Below are 22,184 nucleotides of genomic sequence, written 5' to 3'. Positions count from 1 at the left end.
TCACGTACAAGTTTTTGAATAAATTCTGCTTCATAAGAATACAAAAATAGGTCTGCTAATAATTGGGCACAATTGGTATCCATGGGAATGCCAACAGATTGTTGGAAGACCTGATTTCCAAAAGCTGCTTAGATGTTGTCTATCAGAAAATCTTCTCCGCCAAAATGTGAGTCTGTCGAAAGCCGTTCATAACTATTGGTTTTTTAAATTCCACTTTTTTATGGTTATCATGTCTGAGAATAAAAGCTGGATCGTATGGATTGGATTACCTTCATTTCTTTGCAAATTTATGAACCAGTAAAACTTGTTGAAACCTATTAAAAAATACACTTTAAGATTATTTGCTCGTACGCATAGAGCATAACAAACAAAGTACATGGCTAGTAAAATAATAATAAAAAAATATTTACCCAAAATAACGAGTTCTGGTATAAGCGATTTAAATGTAGTCAACATGCTTTTTTTACTTTTATAATTTTCTACTTAATAAATTAAACTATGCAATAAATAATTGGAAGGGATTAAGAAGGGTGTCTGCACCAGAGAGTGGCCATAAAAATGGGGTGGGTTTTTTTTGGTGTTGTTTAGATTAAAAAAAAATCTTAAGTAAAAAAAAAAAAGTTTAGCAAGGACTATTATGTTGGTATTTGGTATAATCTAATCAAATAAATAGAAAATGAGAAGACTAGAAAACGATCGTTTCACGTTTGTTTTGCTTTTTATAATAATAATTATTCTTATTGTCATCAAATATTGTCAAACATTTGTGAGTTTTTCCCTTAGTTCTTTTAACTAGTAACATCTGACAATTAATGAAATTAAACACTAATTAAACACTTACTGGTTGTGAAAATGTATTTTAGAAAAAAAAACAGTTTTCGAAAAAATTTAGAAAACAAGATAAAAGGTCATTTAATGTCATATACACTTCAATGACTAATTGATTTGAATGAGTAGATTTTGCCCGACATCACTTTTATCAATATCTATGAATTTGATCGAAAGTACTTTTTAAAAAATTGAAAAGGGTGCATAAATACAATTATTTTATATTTTATAAACCTTTGTCATTTCACGCTTCGTAGCTTAACAGTCAATAAACCCATATTTTCTCATGGATCTACAGTTCTACTGCTTGGGTTTTGACGCTAAAAATTTGCCTAGACATGGCGTCAATTGACGTTGTCACTACTGGTAACCTTAATGTCATCGTGATGATGATGTAAACCTTACTGAGCTAAGGTAGCAAATGTATTGGAAAATTAAAAAATGAAGAATAAGAAGTGATGAATAATATATGCCGCTATGAATGCAAATAAAGTTTGAAGTTTGTTATCTCCAAATCATATGTATTACCGATATTTTCCAAGGATTTGAGATAGAAGGTAACATATATCAAGAAAGAGTAGTTACATGTATAGCTTCCCTTTTATTATATTTCAGAACCATTTAAGAAATAAACAACGTTATCTAGTGAACATGGCGTTATGAATAGCAATTGCTCTGTTGGCATATTCCATGATGCGCGCTAGCGCATCATGGAAAATATGCCAGCAGAGCAGTTGCTATTTAAAACGCCATGTTCACTAAATAATCGTTGTTTATTACTTATAATTGCATTTTACCACTTGCAAATGCCATGTATTAGCCTAGACCTTGACATTTAGCTATTGCATCAAAAATAAACATTCAGACTGTAATGTATCTTTTTTAATTCACATAGATTTGTTAACAGAATCAATGATATGTTATAACTTACAGTAATTCCTTTAAAATGTTATTATAAGATATGTTTTAATATTAAATACATCAAATTTATGGAGTTAGAGAAAAACGCATGATATATCGTACAGTGGTTTAGTATATGACGTCACACCTTTATGACAGTATACAGACAGAGCAATTGCGATTATAGAAATATAATTGCAGTTCCTCGGTATGGACTTACAGTGGGAAAGAACAATGCATCTGCAAATATTAAAGTATACAATGGTAATATATATGGAATAGGGTGTTTTTTTTCTGTCTACACAATAAATGGCTGATATTATGCTTTCAAAGAGAAATGGAAATTTTCATAAACACGGATATGAAAAAAAATATAGTAATCGTAAATTAAGTGTGATTCAAGTATGAACTACGGTTCCAAACTAACTGAACATTTTTCAAAATAAAAACCCAAATCTTTTATGGAAAGAACTACAATAAAATTATACGTCAATTCTAAACAATTATAAGTGAAATTTAACAAAAAAGGACAAGTAGCCATAACAGTAGAAATAGATATAAAACAGCAATCTCCTGAACAAGCCATCAGTTGCAAATTACAGGAAGAAAAGATTGTTTAGAATGGATCTTTTTTCCCATTTCAAAGTCACGATTCTTACTCCCAGTAGGCAAATATTAGGATTTTACGCACACTTTATCAATAACAAAATATTTACCCTATTTTATTACAATTATAACACACTAATAAAATGATTACATGAAACATATCATATCTACTTAAGCTTATGTCTTAACGTAAGAAATATGAATACAATACTTTTTAACGTTGCATTATATATGTAAAGTATTATAAGTTGTATAATATTTCTAAAGTGAAGTGTTTTGCAAAAATAATTACGATGAAACTGCACTTGGGATAAAGAGCGTTTACTTTATTGCAGTAAGAATGTAAATGCCTTTATCTCCTTACATGTACTTGTACGTCCTTTTAAAAAAAATAAATTTATGATTAAAATCAGTTATCCTAAATGCGATGAATTCTCAAATGTTGAACAATATACTTGTGAACAGTCATAAATTACACACTCTGCATAAATTCAAATATAATACATAAAACAGCGAACACAATAGAATCATAACAAATGAAAAAAAAATCTGCATTCAACACATACAGTAGTTTTACATGTCAGTAGATAGCCTGCCATCAAAAGCTGTAGCTTAACAAAAAGACCACCAAGTATTCCAAAACGTATCAAAATAATGTCGTAATAGTAACAACTCGACTTTTTTATCTAACAAATAAATAACGTCATTTTCCGAGAGTGTACTTCTAGCCATGCATGATGATGATTATGTAATATCCGCTACGTCCTTATTCGTTTCAGCAATGTAATGAAGTTCTGATTGAATGGAATATTACATTTTATTCCTCAGCACAAGGAACATTGTTCCTGTTTGGAAAGATACACTGCCATTACTGACAACGTCTCGAAAAAGGGTCACGTTATACATAGCCATAGTCTGTAACACTTATGGAAGTACCTTTTCAATGTCAGAGGATGAAATTACATGGCCAGATTCTTCAATATAAATTATAATCAATTTATAAATAACGTGGGTTATCTGAAAACAAAATCCTTTTTTCCCATTAAATTCGAAGTTTGCACATTACTTTTTAATATAAAACATTTAGATATACTAAAAAGATATCAATTTGATGTCTGATTCTATATTTGTCACAAACATGTGAAAATAAGTGGATGGGTATCAATAGAAACATGTTCAATCCTGCTTGATACTGAACTAAACTTTATCTATAATACAACAATTGACAATCAAGTTCTACAACTTATATTATTTTCTATTATTGGCATGGATGAAACGCAACGGGGCCACTGATGTGGGAGGAAACCGGAGATAACTCTTGAGTCTTTACTGCTGATGGATTTTATGGATTTTGTCTTTTTGAGAATTCATAAGTATTACGTGATGTGGTTAAGGAGTTGTGTTAACAATCGGTTCATGACTATATTCAGTATAAAATCATCATTATATATTCCGTATATGGCGAGAATCTTAAGTTTTAAAAGGCTGAAAGTTCCAGAAAAATATTGTAATCAAACATTTCTGGTAATATGCAAATCTACTCATGGTGTCCAAAATTACTACAAAGTTTCTTGAAATTGTGTGCAGCGGTTTAAAAGGAGTTGTGCTTACAACACAATAGGACTAACGGACTAACAGACGAACATGTCAAAAGCTGGCTACGTGGGGTATGATAAATATTTTATTTTTACAAAACGAAAGTGGCCGTTATGTTGTTTAAAATAATAAACTTGCTAACAACATGTAAAAATAATCATTACTTTTAAAAAAGAGAAAGGAACTAATCAAATTTAACGCAATCGAATGAAGCCAACATAATATCCCACTTATATGAATAGATCTAAATAGTCATAAACCTATTGATACGTTGTCATAGTCAGGTATATTTTGTCTTTTTGGGGCTTCAATGTCATCTAAGTTGACCTCGTAGTTGTTTTCGTTTTTAGCATCCAGCTTGGCACAGGCCGCGTTTTCTAAAAAAAAAAAATGCTTGATAAACAGTTTAACAAAACATTTAAATCGCCATCTTGTGACGTAGTGTCTTAAAAAGTATAAAAGTCTGGGTGTAGTGAGGTACCTTAAAAGGCGCCGTATATAATATACTTTACAGAGTAGTTTCGGTATTCAATATATATACAAGTAATTTTCCGGCTGAACTTGATGAAACAGATTTTTTTTAAGAAGAAAAATATTATGCTTTTTTAAAATTCGAGTTTAAAAAAAAACATTGAAAACTGTATTGTACTTAAATACAGATCTTTTTTTTTAAATTTGTTAAATCAGTTCTAATTTATTTGTAACAGTAATAGTAACTCTAGTAGATTTGACTGAAAAAAATGCTAGGTCTTGCATGTTTTAATCAAATGAATGGCGTGCACCTGTTCTATCAATTTCTGTCAGTTTAGCCTGAATATCTGTAAGCGTGGTGTATCTGTCTGATTCGCTGTCATCGTCAGTCGATGATACCGTCACGCATGCTCCATTTACTGGAAGACTAACATTTTTAACATCTGTTGGATCAATACTAGGAACACTGCATGCAACCTCGTTCTCGTTACAGGAAGGTGCGCATTGGTGGTTGCTCTGTTGCTGCTGGCGCTGAATTTCCCGCTCAAGGTTGGGTACATTCTGGTTGTTTGTTGTATACACGGGGTTTATGATTCCAGGCACTGGTAAATTACCATCTATTTAGAAAATTAGCAAAATATATACTACATACACATGTATATATAACATTGCACTTAATTGCAGTGGAATGTTAAAAAGGACATGGTTGAACATTTCTTTTTTTCAGCTTTTTGGAAACTTTTCATTTTAAATTTAACACTCATTTCATATCTAAATTCAGAAAGCGTACCTAGTCTTACCCAAAAATTGGGATTAAGTTTTTTTCATCATACATTCATTCAATTATTTACTTTTTCAAATATATTTTCTTACAATACTATACAACGCATTTCGTGCAAACGAATCAATAAAAAAAACTCTTATTCCCTAATGTCGTGCATTTTGCAATTAAGTTTTTTCTTTGTTTTTTTTTTATTAGGCAGCTCGTATCTATAATAACACAAACAACATGTTCAATAATCTTTGTAATTACGATATTAGTATAATCACCTGCGTCGGTTCCTTCGGTAGATTGTATATAATGCATCACTGCACGGTTTACAGACTTTAGACGCCCGACTCGACGCTTGTAGTAGACGACAATGATGATGATGATAACAGTCAAAACCACGACAGCGGCTACGGTAATTCCGATAATTAGACCACGGGAAGATGATTCCTCTACATTGCTCACTACTTTGGCAATTTGGGGTCGATCTTGTGCTTATAATAGAAAATATAACAAAAAGATAAATGGAAGTCATATATATTCTTGGTTTGTCCTAAAACATTTTTTTTTCACGCAAAACAATGCATTTTTGAAAAAAAGAAATTATTCTAATAAGTAATCGAATCATATTTTCTAACATCTATTTTTACTTGCTTTAAATTAGTTTGGGTTATAGGTCTAAACAGTTTATCTAAAAGGACAGAAAGTCTTTATATGTTCCATATTAGTAATCTGCCATAAAAATACAATTTTTCAAATGGTGATTTGAAGTGAGTTTCCTTTGATTAAGTTCTCATTTCCAGAATAAATAATATTGCTATCAGAATTTCAAAGGTCATCTATAGTATTCTATTTTTTGGTAAACTTTTAATCGGCACCATTACCGACGTGTTTAAATAATTTTATTCTAGTGGTCCTGTCATAAGTACAGCAGAGTAAGTATCATAGGTGCCACTTTTATCAAAAAGCAGAAATTTCACTCACGTATACAGCCGTATGACGGGTGACAAAAATGTGTGACGTCACAAAGGCAGGTCCGATTGCAGTGCTTCCCATAATAACCATCGGGACAACCTGACGTCACAAAAAAAAAACAATCCATGAAATTAAACATAAGTTGTTTTTCCTTACGATAACCGTAGAATTCTTTTTTTACGCGAGTACTTATTTCAGCGATTACGCCCATTGCATCAAATCGATTAAATTTTATTTAAAAATTTTATAAAAGTAAACAATTAAATACATCAGTAACCATCAGGTTTGTATCACTTAAATCTTCAAGGATAAAGATCATAAACCATAAAATGTATCAAATCATATATGAAAGAGAGTTGAAGATTGTCGCTCTTCTTATGTAAAACACAGAAAGGGTATATATATGGACATTTACATGCAAAATATGATAAAACGCTTCTGTGTAACTTACTCTGAGAACAGCTGGTCCCGATATAACCTGGGGGACAATCACACCATCCGTCAGATTTACTACAGTTCGCGCCATTTTCACATGAACAATTGGCGCTGCATTTGTATCCATAGTAACCATCAGGACAAACTGAAAGTAAAAGTAATACTTTATATGATCTTAGTGGTATATTCATGTAACTGCTGTAGACAACAACATTGCCGAAAGATACAAAGATATAAAAGAGTAACAATTACATAAAACAATATCGAAGTACTTACCTTTTTCACATAGAGTTCCAAAGAACCCGGGAAAGCAAATACAGGAACCATTTTGGGAATGACAGAAGCCCAAATTTTTACACAATGGACAAGTTTCGTTGCAACGCACTCCATAGCGATCCAATGGACAGGCTGCAAATATATAAAGAAATGAACCAATCAAAGACAACTACTAAAACAAAGCTTTGGTAAAACTGATTTTAAATTAACCAATCAAAACGCTACAGAAGTTCATTCAGTGAATATATAAACCTATTGAATGTAATGTCTATATACAATCAAAAGTGAGTCAAATTGCTAAAACCGAGCAGTATCATGTTGTAGACATATGAAAATAAGAAACAAATCAATTTTATTGAGAAACTAATAAATTATCTTTATCACTTAAGAATCATAAAATTGAAAGCAATGTAAGTTTTTCTGAAAAATGAAATAAAATAACATATTATATATTATATATTATTATATTGTATATTATAGCCTGCAATATTACTTTTATATAAGTTTCGTTTGGCATTACTTCTATAAAGCGTTCTTACTGTATTGACACGTGGGCCCCGTGAGTCCAGCCGGACACGTGGGTGAAATACATTGGCCTGTCACGTGGTCACAGGTCTGAGTAGCCTCACATTTACACTGAAATCGACAGCTGTTTCCAAAGTAACCCTCGTCACATGCTTCAAAAATGAGGAGAAATAGACAGTTGACATAATATCAAGATCGTTAGTTTATGCATTGCCCACAGTACATTATGTTTATGCAGAATTAAAACGTTCACTTTGCAAATTTCTTTTTAGATATACCTCGTTACATCACGTATGTCTCCTTTTCTAACCTCATTTTTTTTTCTCTTTTTGAGTACATCTCTTTAACCATTTTTGAAAATAGTCATTTTTTTGAACATATGAAACAATATTTAAACATGAAGGGGTATGTCTTTGCCTTTTACTTAATCTTTTTGAAATATCAATATAATATAAGTTAAAATTGAATATTCGATAACACTAGTCCCCACCGTCACCAGCTTTCCTCAAAGCAATTCTCAGCCTCAAGTCTAATATATATTGCTTAAAATTCATGTTCTTTTTTTAAGATCTGAGTTGAGAATTGAGTTGTATTAAGCTATCGTTGAACTTATTCAAGCCTCTCTTTTTTATGATAATTACCTTTTGAACAATCACTGCCGTGATATCCAGGCCTACAAATACAAGTTCCGGTCGCCTGGTCACATGACCCTCTATTGTAACACGTGCAATTTTTATCACAATTGTCTCCCCAGTTACCGTCCTTGCATTTGCTCGTACAATTCACACCTTTCGAAAAAGCAATAGCACGATAATATTGTTCTAGAATTTAAGAATGTCATGTAATAATTTTTTTATATACTTTATAAAACATGATTTGAAAAAAAGAAAAAAATGATTATTCCAAGTTCATGTGAAGTTCAGTGAAATGCACTGTCATGAGTTTAAATTTGAAAAAAAAGTTAAATAAATTCACAGATAAACTTATGACAGTGCATTTCACTTGTAAATGTATCACAAATGTTGGTTTAAAGTATGCCTGTGAATGCAGTTCATTTGATTAGCAAGTTGTGATACAACTAAAATTCTTGAAGAAATTTTATAAAACCTAAAACATTTACCTTTAAGATACGTTTTTTTTTTTTATTTATCTTTTATTAAAATCATTCTTCATCACAAAACATACATATTTTGATACTCGTATCGTATAAATATATCTTCTGTGTAATAAGCATAGTTTTACATGCATGAAAAAAAAATACTATTGTTATACATATTAAATCTATTGTACAATAATTATAATAATTAGTATTTATCATAAACATACATCGTATTACTGTATCACATATCATATATCAAAAATATGGTACTTCATATACTGTTTTGAAATGATAGAAAGTTTCCAACATTTTTATAAAAATCGTTTTTATTTCTACCAATACTGGTGATAATTACATTCTGGAGAAAAAGAGTATTTTTAAGCTTGTGCCTTAGGTCTTGCTCACACATTCTTTCTTTCTGAATTCTACATTTCATTTTATATTTATATATTGTAAAACTAATGAAAGACAAAAAGTTATTCAAAAAAGAAGTTTTCTCGTTAATTTCATTGTAAAAACCTAGTACAACAATTTTCCATGTGACATCAAATTTTAAGTACATGCTTATTCTCTCCCAGAAATGTTTGACAATTTTGCAATCATACAAAAGGTGTTTTATATCCTCGTTAACATTGCACACTTCGCACAATGGAGAGGCAGTTTTGTTCCATTTACTGACACATACATTATTGTTCAATATACCATGAAGAGGTTTGTAATTAAATTCTGAGATTCTTTTTTCATATATTTCTTTGATTTTTGCAATATACACATTTTCCAATAGACATAATGTGTCGTTAAAAACTTTTCTCCATCTATTTTCGTATATTGGTTTTTGAAACTTTTTATCAATAAACAATGAATAGTAAAAATTACTTTTAACATTGTTAACTGAATTAACGGTATTGTTTCGAAATAAAAAAGATACACAATGTTTGATTTTGACGTATTTTGAATAGCTGCAGTCAAATTTTTCTTTATAAGCTTTAAATGCTTTTCTAAGCATGATATATTCACATAAGATATTGTTTTTTCTAACCAGTTTTTGTGTAAAGTACATCATATCATAAAACTCTCCATTTTCATCAAAAATATCTTTAACATACAAAATTCCACTTTTTATCCAATTTTCAAAACATAGTGGTTTATTTTCATACTGGAAAAGGTTATTGTTCCATATAAATTGACTCAGGAATTCGTCTCTATTTAGCGTATTCACATTTTTTTGTTTTTTACATCTGTTAAAAGCTGAAAATACATTTCCGTAAAAAACAGGAAGTTTCAGCATTTTGAAAAATGATGATTCCAAAAAGTTGTATTCTGTTGTTTTTAAAATATCAGAGATAGCAAGTTTATATTGTCTCATAACTGCACTAAGTGCTCTATGTATAACACTGTTTTCATTTAATATTCTACTTATCCATGACACTTTAGCAGCATGAAATTTGCTTTCAATATCAATAACACCTATTCCACCTTGTTCAATATTGCCAATTAGAGTATTTCTTTTAATTTGGTCTCGCTTTTTCCAAATAAAGTTATATATAAGTTTAGAAGCAGCTTTAAAAAAGTCACTGTTAGGGTTTTCAAAAATATTGGCATTATATAATATTTTTGATATTGCTAGGGTATTGACTACAGTGCATTTACCAAATATGGTTAAATTTCGTCTTTTCCAGACACTTAGTATTTTTTCTAGTTTTTTCTAGTTTACTTATCCAATTTTTTTCATAGCATACAGTTTTATCATGTCCCAGGTAAATACCGAGCGATTTTATACAGGTCTTTGTTATTTTTATTCCATGTATATGAGAATCGTTGGAATACGTATCGATAAATGAACCAGTTAATAAATAAAAACTCACCAAACCACGTTGGGTCACAGAAACACTCCCCGTTCTCTCCCCCACACGTGTAGCTATGTTTTATGTCACAACCACATCTCTGTCCACAATTCTGACCAAAGGTCCATCTCTAAAGAAAAAAAAAACCGCTTCAAAATGTATTATTTTCATTACTTGTTGTCTAATTACTCTGTTTAATTGGTTTTGCAATGAGAGAAATGTTTTAATTAATTGGGCCACATTATTTCTAAGACCGTCTTTAAAACAACTAAGTGACAAACCAATAGAAGGGAGTTTTGTTATTTTGAATTTAATGAAAATCAAAAGTAAGAGGCTAAACTAGAAGTAACGTTTTAAGTAAATTCGAGAAGAAACTTTGAAATAAAAATGGGGCTAATTTTACCTTGCACTGGTTTTCACATTTCGGGCCTTCATACCCAGGGCGACAAGGACACTCGCCGTTTCTAGGGTTACAGTACTCATCATTCAGACAGTCACATTTCTTGGTGCAGTTGTAACCATAGTAACCAGCGCTACAGGGTTTTTCACAATGCAGACCTATAAATCCTACAAAAACAAATACATAATTCATCCTGTCCAACCTGGTTTTTTTTAATTTCAGAGAACCTTATTAATATATTTCTAATCATGGCATCGTGCAGCAGATGAAAAGGAATATTTTACGGGTTATACTTGTACCCATTTTATAAGTACCCAAGAGTTTATGAATTGTATTTATGCAGAATGTTTTATACATAAATATTTTAATTCGTTTTTGATTGTGATGTTCATGTTTATATACCCTTTTACTGACAGCGTTACTGCTTTTTTTTTCGAGGCAAATTGGCATACGTTTGTGAAATATGACGTAACGACATATTAAATTGTTTATGTCAAATAGTTATCTACACGCTAGATCATTGCCCATAAAGGTCAATTTACTCTACAAATAAACAGTATTACGAAGGGTCAATCGATGCCGGATAAATTTGTATTTTGCAAACTAAATTCATCTAATGGTTTATGAAGCTCGAATGTTAAACATTTACCCGGTGAACAGTCGCAGTAGCCATTAATAAAATTGCATACACCGCCATTTTGGCAGGTACACATCTGAGAGCAGTCTCTACCAAACCAGCCGTGAGGGCACGTCTGATTGCATCTGGAACAAAAGTTGCGACGTTATAACATAAAACTTCGTCAATATAGAACCATTTTAACAAGAGCTTGGACATTGGGTTGTTGTGTCAAACAGCAATGTGTCGTAGGCCTGTCTATTTCATTGCTGGCCACTAAGTCATGGCTCTCTGAAATCAACAAGGTTTGTCTGGCTTTTGAACGAAGACTACGCAATTGTGTGTATATTCCGCTTGAAACCAGCGACATTTTAATTTGTTAATAGAAATAGATAGTTACATTCTACTGAAAGTCTAAGGTGCTGTTAAAATGGTTCTAAATCTAATGAAAGGTCATAAGTTGAGTTTACTAAGATTTGAGAACACCACAAAATATATAAAGTTATATTATATCAATATCATACAACAACAGGTATCGTCATGAATCCATTGAATCGTTAGATGAGTTTTGGTTATTCAAACTGACCTTTGGCCTATGTATCCTTTCTCACACTGACATTCCCCAGTCACGTGATGACAGAGAGCGCCATTTAAGCAGTTGCACTGTTTCCCGCACTTTTCTCCATACTTTGGCGCCGGACATGGTTCGCTGCACGTGACTCCGCTGTAACCAGGGCTACAGACACACTCTCCAGTACCCGGATGACAGCTATAATAATTGTAATTGGGGGAAAAAACCGAATTTATGTTGCTTAAATACCATTACACCTTTGAAATGTACTTTCAGTCGAATCGTTGGCTTCTACATAGAGGTTTTCCTCTCTAGGCAGAACACCGATGTTTAATTTCTGTGATTTGCTGGATGTAATAAGACTTGTATAATTAACGCTTGGGGGAATATTTAGGGTCCAGTAGAATTATTTGTGCATTATGACCGGATATTCTTTTTATTCATTGTTTTAATTCTGGTTTTTAAGCTTACTTGTCTGAAAATGTGGTGTTGCACTGACAGGGACTGTTACAGTTCTTTCCATACTTCCAGTCATCACAGGCTTTATATTAAAAACAAACAAATGTCACATGATTTCTGAATATGGCAAGTGATCGCTCTTTATGCAAAGTAGATAAGCATATATGCTAAAGACAAACCTTTACGTTTCTACGACGTAAACAATTCGACGAGAAAATATTTTGTTTTGCTTTATAGTTATGTATAATCTTCGAAGCTTAAACTGACCTCTTACAACACACGTTGGTCCAACAAACCCTTGTACACAGCTACAGTTGCCTGTCACGGGATCACAAGTGCCGCCATTTTCACAGTTGCATTCTTTTAAGCAGAATTCTCCGTAAAATCCAATAGGACACTCTTTTGTACACCTATTTTGTTAGAATAAACAAAAATTCCAACCATTATAAAATCATCTCTTCCTTCTTCACTATTAACGTATAGTATGTGCTTTTTCTGCATAAATCTCAAGGGACGGGGGTACATCAAGTCTAGATTCCCCCGTTAGAAAATCAAATGTTAAAGTTACTGACATCCGCCCTGAACTAACACTCTCTGGCAAAGAAACTTACTTCTCAGGTGGTGGTGGGGGGGGGGGGGGACTTTACTGTTTACATTTTCGATTCGATGTTTGTCCAAAGGATCAATGATATATAACAAAGGAGTTGGTTTCTGTCCATACCGATTTCCGTTCCACATCTTGATTATCGGTCACAATATATGAACGTCCTTTGTTCTGGATTATTTGTACATGCAAAGGGTAGCATTAGAGCAGGGCTGCAGTTTCATTATTGGTTGTTTGGAGTGAGTCAAAAGACTATATTTGGTATGGTTAAACATCTGCCCCTAATTCCAACGAAAATCTAAATAGTAGCGTACATGTATAAAAATCAAATCTTCATAAATCTGTATTCAGAGGATGCCTTTTACATTAATTTTGAGTTATAGCCCATTCGCTATTTATCTATGACGTCACCTAATTGAGCTAATTCCCGCAATTTTGCAAAGAAATATTGTCATTTTTATTTTATTTTTTTGCATGCGGAAGTATAAAGCACAAGTCTGCTCAAGTACGATTTTCACATATGTTTTGGTCATATAATTATACCCATCATACTAAAAAAATGGTACTTGAGCAAGCCCATGTTTGATGTTACCAGTCGAAAAACCATAGGAAAACACCCATATTTTGCTACAAAACATCAATTTATCAAAATATGACACAATATTCATGACGTCATTTCTAAATTAGTACGTCACTGTGTGTGTGTGGTTTTTTGGGTTTTTTTTTTTTTTGGGGGGGGGGGGAGATATTGTCCTTTGCTGACTGTCTACTTTTAATGAGTGCATTTATGTTCTTCGATTAGGTTCCCATCTACTGTACCGTATAACATTGTTATCACGCAGATATTGACTTTGTGCCACTGATATGTTATTTTTAGAACTTTTTAGAACCTAACGGTAATTAGGTTGAACTTAAAACTTAACAGAGACTAGTATCTGTAGAAGTTTACTTTTAAAAACAGCGTGAAGAAGGGGTATCTCTATTCAAATGTGAGTCTTACAGTGTCCCATGATATCCGGGTGGACAGAAGCATGCGCCATTAGTTACACTACACGTGGCGCCGTTCTTGCATTGACACAACAGCTGACAGTTAGGTCCATGGGATCCTTCCGGGCATTTAGTTTGACAACGCTCTCCTGTGTAACCTACCAAAGGAAAGCCAACTGAACAATGTAGGGGTTATATCGTTTTCAACATCGGTTAGAAAATACATTTTAGATAGGAACTTTTTTTTATTTTATAGAAATTGTAAAAACTAATGCAAAAAAAAAATCAATAATTGAATGGAGAGAACAAAAATGAATATGTATTTCCGTATCATTAACATGGTATGTACAGTTTTACGTTTAGAAGGTTGATTTTTATGATAAATGTCAAAGAGCGAAGAAACAATAAAACGTTTGTGTAATGAAGAATTAATGCTTCATCATAGTCAATTATCTTACTAAAAAAATGTACGTTGCCCATGAATCATTAATATTAATATATTAATATCATATATTGATTATATATAATAAAACTTTATATTTATTATCAATCTATCAAATTTATCCATTTTAATCATACCAAAAAGAATGATGATAAGAGAGGGAGAAAGAGGGGAGTAATGAAAAGGAGATATTTTTTAAAGTTGAGCGAGACACACATACAAATGGAAAAGGGGATACAGACCCAAAACAGACAAAACGTCACAGAAAAGGTCGGGGGAGGGTGTTCGAACAATTTTTATAAAAATAAATAACACGAAGGTAGTCTACAGATATTAATTAAATCTAATACATCTTCTTAAAAACTGGATGAGTGTTAAATATTACTTGCAGTTCTACATGTAATTGGTTGTTCTACCTGCTGCGCAGATGCAGTGCCCTGAATCCGGATCGCATCGGCCATGGCCGCTGCAATCACATTGTTTCTGGCAATTCGGTCCCCAGGTGCCTGTCGGACAGTCTGAAAATATATACACATAGTGTTTTATTTTCTGTTAAATCACCCCTCCTTGCTTATTGTAAGTGTAGGAAATCTAAGAAACTTACGAATACATTGGTCGTACACAAGGAAGTAACCAGGGCAACAATAAAACTCCTTCCGATACAGAGTGAGTACTTCCTGTTTATATCCGACCTTATACAGCATTCTACAAAAAGGTATCACCAGTTATAGACTTTTTAAATACAGCTCGGTTAAATGACTTCCATCAGAATGAAAAAAATACTCTGATGAATTTGGTAGCGTTTAATAATGTAGTATTTTAAAATATATTCTAAGAAAGGATCATCATAATTTAATTCTGGTTGTAACGCGCTTTCTGATTGGCTAATCAGATGGGGTTAGACACTTAACCGAAACCTTGTCAGGAAAAAACCCAAACAAACAGACAAACAAACAAATATTTTTGCCAATCCTCAAAATCCTTTTCCGGATGGGGAGGGAGTGTAGCGCCTTGTGGAAATTTAAATAGAAAAGTAGTTTTAGATTGTAACAACATTTTTTTTTTAATTTTACCACTAATTGTTTACACATTCTCTCGGACTTCCTCATTCGGTTCATGTTCACTACTTCAAGTGACGTTACTTGTTTACTAACTAGCACTTAGTACAACGAAATAATTAGAGTACATGTGTACACAAGGTCCTAGTGCAGCATGCAAAGAGCTGAGTGCTGGGAAGCAGAAGGAGAGGTAAAAATACAAGGATCTGAAATAAGTATCGGTATAACTAGAAATTGTGAGAAAACTCAAGTTTTCAAAAGTATGTAAAAAAGTTATCAAATAAAATGGGTTTTTGTTTGCAATGTAATTATTTAAAAAAAAGATATTTTATGACTTGTACTATGAAATATATGTACATGTAGTTAGATAGCTGTAATTCATCCGTGATATTGATAATTTTGAAAGCTATAGTTCGGTCACAAAATGCTGTCATGCCCTGATGTCACTACCTGCATTCAGTACAATGGAACCCCTTAGAAATGTCCCAACACCAGGTCTTTGAACACCGTTGGTATGATTCAGCAGTGGTTGTTGTAATCGTCTTCAAATATCTGTAAAGCAATGCAGATAAAATCACATCTATTCAGTTCTTGTAAATGCTGACCATCTGGGCGTGACCCTTTTAAATATGACATAGATAATTGACTTTTATAAGGACTATTTTATACAGAAGAAACAATATTTTCTGTAATTTATCATTAAAGTGAAATAAAATTGTTGAGAAATTAAACAAGTGACCATATATGTGCAGCAATAAAAACATAAACCAAATATAGACTTCAAAAACACTTATTTCTTAATACAGTATCTCTACAAATAACATTTCAATAGAAATAGTTATTTTGTACACAAAATATATAAACAAATCAGCAATAAAAATTATACTTTTTTCATAAATAAAATTCATGATAAGAAACGCTGAAAAACTTACGACACAGGTTTATGACAGACATTTGGATCTCCCTCACTCAGACATTGAGTTACACTGACCAAAGATAACGACAACAACGAGATCTTGACGAGATATTGGTTACACGGCATCATGTTGTACTCTGAAAATAAAAATCAATGAATTATAGGAGGAGATCTAGAGGGAAACAAAGTTCTCTTTCACACTGTCCCCAAGAAAAATATTCTAAGTGAAACTGTTTTTTAATTGAAAGTGAGATTCAATGTTCATTTCTAAACATGTGCATGTATGTAATTATTACATATCTTATTAAAGAAAAATAATATTATAATAATATATAATATATATAATAATAAGTGTATTGCATAAGCTTTCCATATCCCTTACCGACATCCTGTACCTTCTCCATTGTCGATTTATTTGAGAAAATTCGGTGAAATATATCTTTTAAAGGACGAAACCGGTTTGATAAAGACAATTTTCATCATCATCTGATAATTAATCTTAACAAAACTCAAACTTCTTAAGATGAAGCTACAACGGAAGCTTCAATTCAATTCCTCAATCTATAACCAAATAACCAAAAAAGTCTTGAGACCAAGGTTAAAATAGACAGACCAACACGCAGACAGGAAGACGATAATAAATAGAAATTGAAGGGAACCATATCCACATTTCTTGTCAATCTTTTGAGTTGTGTTGTAAAATACTTCATACATATAGGGGCTATGTTGGGATAAAAAAATAACAGGGGATGATGGAGTTGTTACTTTGTTTAGTTGTAATATTTCAATGAAGTTGAACTTTATAACTGAGTTAGACTTATCGTCAGTTGAACTTTATAACTGAGTTAGACTTATCGTCAGTTGAACTTTATAACTGAGTTAGACTTATCGTTAGTTGAACTTTATAACTGAGTTAGACTTATCGTCAGTTGAACTTTATAACTGAGTTAGACCTATCGTCAGTTGAACTTTATAACTGAGTTAGACTTATCGTAAGTTGAACTTTATAACTGAGTTAGACTTATCGTCAGTTGAACTTTATAACTGAGTTAGACCTATCGTCAGTTGAACTTTATAAGTGAGTTAGACTTATTGTTAGTTGAACTTTATAACTGAGTTAGACCTATCGTCAGTTGAACTTTATAACTGAGTTAGACCTATCGTCAGTTGAACTTTATAACTGAGTTAGACTTATCGTTAGTTGAACTTTATAACTGAGTTAGACTTATCGTTAGTTGAACTTTATAACTGAGTTACACCTATCGTTAGTTGAACTTTATAACTGAGTGAGACCTATCGTCAGTTGAACTTTATAACTGAGTTAGACTTATCGTTAGTTGAACTTTATAACTGAGTTAGACTTATCGTTAGTTGAACTTTATAACTGAGTTAGACTTATCGTCAGTTGAACTTTATAACTGAGTTAGACCTATCGTCAGTTGAACTTTATAACTGAGTAGGACTTATCGTCAGTTGAACTTTATAACTGAGTTAGACCTATCGTCAGTTGAACTTTATAACTGAGTTAGACCTATCGTCAGTTGAACTTTATAACTGAGTTAGACCTATCGTCAGTTGAACTTTATAACTGAGTTAGACTTATCGTCAGTTGAACTTTATAACTGAGTTAGACCTATCGTCAGTTGAACTTTATAACTGAGTTAGACCTATCGTTAGTTGAACTTGATAACTGAGTTAGACCTATCGTCAGTTGAACTTTATAACTGAGTTAGACCTATCGTCAGTGGAATATATTTTTGCACCATGATTGCTTTCTGACAGCTGTCAGGACTCACTGGGAAAACGTATATCGAGTAAATATTGCGTCCACCTGTCTAAGCGATGTAATACATACTCTACTGCAACGGATTGGCTATCACCTTCATTTGGGAAAGAGTGTAATGCCCATGATTATGATTTCAAAACAAGAAAGAACATTTAAGAAGAACAACCCGTGACCAAAACAAAACATAAAGTAATGAACTAAACCATCTGCGACAAACAGCATGAAGGACGGTATAATCGAATTAAACAATCGACTTGCGAAATTTACATATATCAAGTGGGTTTTTTTAACAATATATAGTATTGAAAAATTGGGAAATTAAACGAGAGCTTTTCGTACAAACATAATGCAACAGACCTTGTAAATGCAGTTTCCATAACAGAGCCTAAAGGGTCATGGTCACGATTTTGGTCAAATTCTTTTTTTATTATTACTCCCCTACCGGTTTTCACCGCTTTCCTCTGCGTCCGTCAGTCCGTCTGTCCGTCCGTCTGTCTGTTCCACTTCAGTTTTCCACACTTTTTTTTCTTTATGCGTTTGCAGAATAATATGAAATTTGCTGAACAGCTTCAAAATGTCAAACTACAGATCAAGTTTACACTTTTGTAGTGTCTGGTTAACATATTTTCGAGAAAATTTATTTTTGATATTCAATTTTTTTAATGTTCGGGTTTGTTATCGGGTTCAGTGTGTATTGAATAAACGAGGAAAGTATGTAGTCAGTAATAATATATTGCATTACATGGACCATTCCTTGTATTGTTTTTAAAGCTGCTTGGTCCGAATTTTTTGTTATTACAGTATCAATTTTTTTTCCATACAAACCAATTATCTTAGAAAGTTAAGGACTTTCTCCTATTTACACCAGCAGAGTCAGTCTCCTTTCAAAGTTAGAAATATTCAAAGTAAATAAAAATAATTTCTTTTTGGGAAAACGAAAAAACAAATCAAAATGCATCACGGGATTGTTTAGAAAAGGAAACCGCTTTCTTTCGTCCTCGAATAATTGGGGTTATTCAACCCGCATGCTATGCATCGATTGTAAAGAACGCAGACTTCAGAAATATCAGCGAACAAAACGAACCCATGTTTATTTGTAATTTGTCTGATCATTTCGACCTTTATTTAAAGCGCTGTCAGAGTTGTAATGCAACCGAACCCGTCTCGTCGTCAGGGGTGAAATTTAACGTGAGACGAAATAACGCGGTACCTTTTAATGTCGTTTGTTTTGTTAGCAAATGTTGTACATATTTTTCTTCACTGAAATTTGGCATAATTGACTGGAAAAAACTACGGCAATGTCTATTATTATACATATATTAAGCATAGCCATAGTTTAAACGCGTGCATAAAATTTGATATAAAATCGGACCAAGCAGCTTTAACAAACAAATAAGTGCTGTAAAATAGTGTCAAGCATTGTGTTGTTAATTTAATCGACAGCGTTTTTTTTGTATTATTACAATCAGGTTCGTTATCGGGTTGGTCTGTTGATTCGGTGTACAGAAGACGGTAAGAAATGATATTCTGCATAACAGTCCATTGTTTTCACAAATTTCTACAAACCGGTAGGGGACGTGTATTGCTTATGCAATACTCCCAGAATGCTTGTTTACAATGCTTTAGAAATGCATTTCTAATGATCTTTTGAAATTTAAGAGCCATCATTAGGTTATAAGCAAGATACGGAGCTCACAATGCTTTGTTTTGTAAACAAGGCTCGTGCCCTGTGTTTGTTTACATAGGTTCAATTATACAAATCAATTTTTTAGCTGATTTGTCTATCTTCTTAATCATTTAAAGCATAAATAAACAGTTCCTAATGTTTAATACATACATTTCACTTCAACATTCAAAATGTAAACAAAAGCTTTGTTTACAAAGTTAAGAATGTTAAGCTCTGTAATTAACCTATAACTCAAAGAAAGACACTCAAATTCTGGTTGCGTATTAAAAATGCCTTACTTAAGCATTGAAAACAGTAAAATCGGAAAAAATAATTTTTGTCAAAAATTGTGACCATGCCCCTTTAATGTTCATTGTGTGAAATTATACTAAATCATACTAAAGAACATTAATGTGGGGAATTTGGAAACGTTTCGCCCACAGCATTTATGATATAAACATAAAAACTTAAGCTTGTTTTGGTTTTCATTACTATTGAGCCAAACTGACGTGATTTAAATGTCACACTTTTTTATCTTTCATCAATGATATGCCCTCTTGCAACTCGATATATATTATGAATCATCTATATATATAAAAAGAATAGATTAAAGACAAAATAAAAAATTGTGAATAAATTGAAACTGGCGTTTCTTATTTCACCTATTAAAACCGTGTTTACATTTAGATCAATGTGAATGCAATACATAATTAAAAATAGTTAACTGTGTAATGTCATTACAACAACTACATATTTTCTTTAATTAAATCGAGCGGTTTGGGTGTATTGCATACGCAATACCCCCTTCCTTCCCCATTCTCGTAGAAAATTCGTCAAAAGATTTTTGAGAAACAAAACCGATTAAGAAACAAATCGTTTAAACATAATTTTGCCATCATCTGTTGATCAATCCTAACAAAGCTCAAACTTGATATGTAGTTTCTCAATATATAGCTTTAGCTACGATACAAGCTTCAAATCAATTTTCCAAACAATAACGAAACAAAAAAGAATGAAAAATATAGTTGATCAGACAGACCGACAGAAAGACGGAAAAACAACGATAAAAATATTAATAACCCCCTCTCCTAATGAACACCGGTATCAGAAAATTGAGGTCCACATTTCGTATCACTCTTTTGAAAAATGCTGTAAATTGTTTGTATGAAGTTTATGAAGAGATCAATGCGATAGCTCTTCTGCAGTCTATAGAGCTAGGACCAAAACATTTTCTAGCTTCTCCTACATCTTTTTTCATCTTCATTCAAATTTTATGAAACCAATCCTCGACCTAAATGTAATTAAAAACGATCTGTTGTGTGGATAAATGGATCGAGCTTTTCTTCAATTTCCTTCATTAGGGAACAACCAAAACATTAGTCAGTAGGGAAATACCTCTTTTCTGTGAAAATTAAAAAACCTAAAGTTGTCCATACTTTCTTTTTAAATGACAAAATTACTGAAGTTTATAAATACGAAAATATCCTCTTAACGCATAGCATGTAGCAGTTACTCATGTGTGTAAATTTACAAATGTTTAAATTTGCACTCATAGGTAAATATTGGGTTTTAAACTCCGTCGTCTTTTGTCTTTGAAAAAAAATTTCTTGTGTGACAATAGAATAACGAAATAGCAAGGAACACTGGACAGCAGTCCAAGACTTAAAAAAATCAGGGATTTCACGTTATTTAAGATCAATCTGCAAAAAGCATGATGGACAATGTAATCGAATTACATAAACAAACGCGCAAATAAACTGCAATGAAATACAAACTTTGGTGATACATGTATATGTTAGATTGGTTTCTATATATAAATTTGTAGAAGAATTGAAAATTTTGAAAATTAAATGAGTGCAAAGCTTTACCTACGGACATAATGCAACATACCTTGTAAATGGAGTCAACATACCCAATGTTTATTGTGGACATTTTTTAAAGGAATATACGATTTTTATACCAAATAACATCATTCAATTGGGAATTTTAAAATCTTTCCCCTCAATTTTTGAAAAATAAAGTAATTAAAACAGCCCACATTGAACTAGTTTCGGTTGTGATTTCCATTGAGTCAAACAGACCTGATTTAAATGTCACACTTTTTTCTTTCATCAAGATTATCCTCCCCTGAAACTTGATATGTATTATGATTCATCTGTTGAATCAAAGAGCATTATTCACAAATTTTTATGAATAAGGTCAACGTAAATAAAATGGCATTTGGGTGTTTAATTTCACATATTTAAATTGTGCTTGTAACGTATATGGACATGTATATGTAATTAATATTAAGAATCGGCGACCCTGTGAAAACTGTGTTGGTTTTTGTTTGCTGCCCCACTTTTTACTCAGTGT

General features: G+C 32.2%; 1 protein-coding gene across 1 annotated transcript; it reads right to left on the bottom strand.

Moving 5' to 3' along the window:
- Window positions 1–2,741: 2,741 nt before the first annotated feature.
- Window positions 2,742–21,865, bottom strand: LOC105346814 (protein draper). The gene is made up of 21 exons (XM_066065346.1): window positions 21,720–21,865; window positions 16,394–16,514; window positions 15,912–16,013; window positions 15,008–15,108; window positions 14,820–14,921; window positions 13,975–14,119; window positions 12,638–12,780; window positions 12,383–12,452; window positions 11,927–12,109; window positions 11,374–11,486; window positions 10,728–10,891; window positions 10,346–10,454; window positions 8,023–8,169; window positions 7,396–7,533; window positions 6,857–6,988; window positions 6,597–6,725; window positions 6,155–6,244; window positions 5,452–5,664; window positions 4,713–5,018; window positions 4,191–4,307; window positions 2,742–3,308 (listed from the first exon to the last, which is right to left on the bottom strand). Exons 2-21 carry the CDS (start codon window positions 16,504–16,506, stop codon window positions 3,259–3,261), a joined length of 2,667 nt encoding a protein of 888 aa, XP_065921418.1. The 5' UTR covers window positions 16,507–16,514; window positions 21,720–21,865; the 3' UTR covers window positions 2,742–3,258.
- Window positions 21,866–22,184: the final 319 nt, after the last annotated feature.

Source organism: Magallana gigas, chromosome 1 (genome assembly GCF_963853765.1).
Source record: "Magallana gigas chromosome 1, xbMagGiga1.1, whole genome shotgun sequence".
NCBI lineage: Eukaryota > Metazoa > Mollusca > Bivalvia > Ostreida > Ostreidae > Magallana > Magallana gigas.
This window is presented reverse-complemented; position numbering and strand designations above follow the sequence as displayed.

Bases quoted from the DNA above. Each gene is read 5' to 3' on its own strand.
- LOC105346814 (XM_066065346.1), bottom strand. From the start codon at position 16,506: ATGATGCCGTGTAACCAATATCTCGTCAAGATCTCGTTGTTGTCGTTA. The intron at 14,922-15,007 runs GTAAGTTTCTTA...ATATATTTTCAG, and splicing joins TGTGTACGACCAATGTATTC to ACTGTCCGACAGGCACCTGG. The intron at 6,726-6,856 runs GTAAGTACTTCG...TTTTACTTTCAG, and splicing joins TGGAACTCTATGTGAAAAAG to TTTGTCCTGATGGTTACTAT.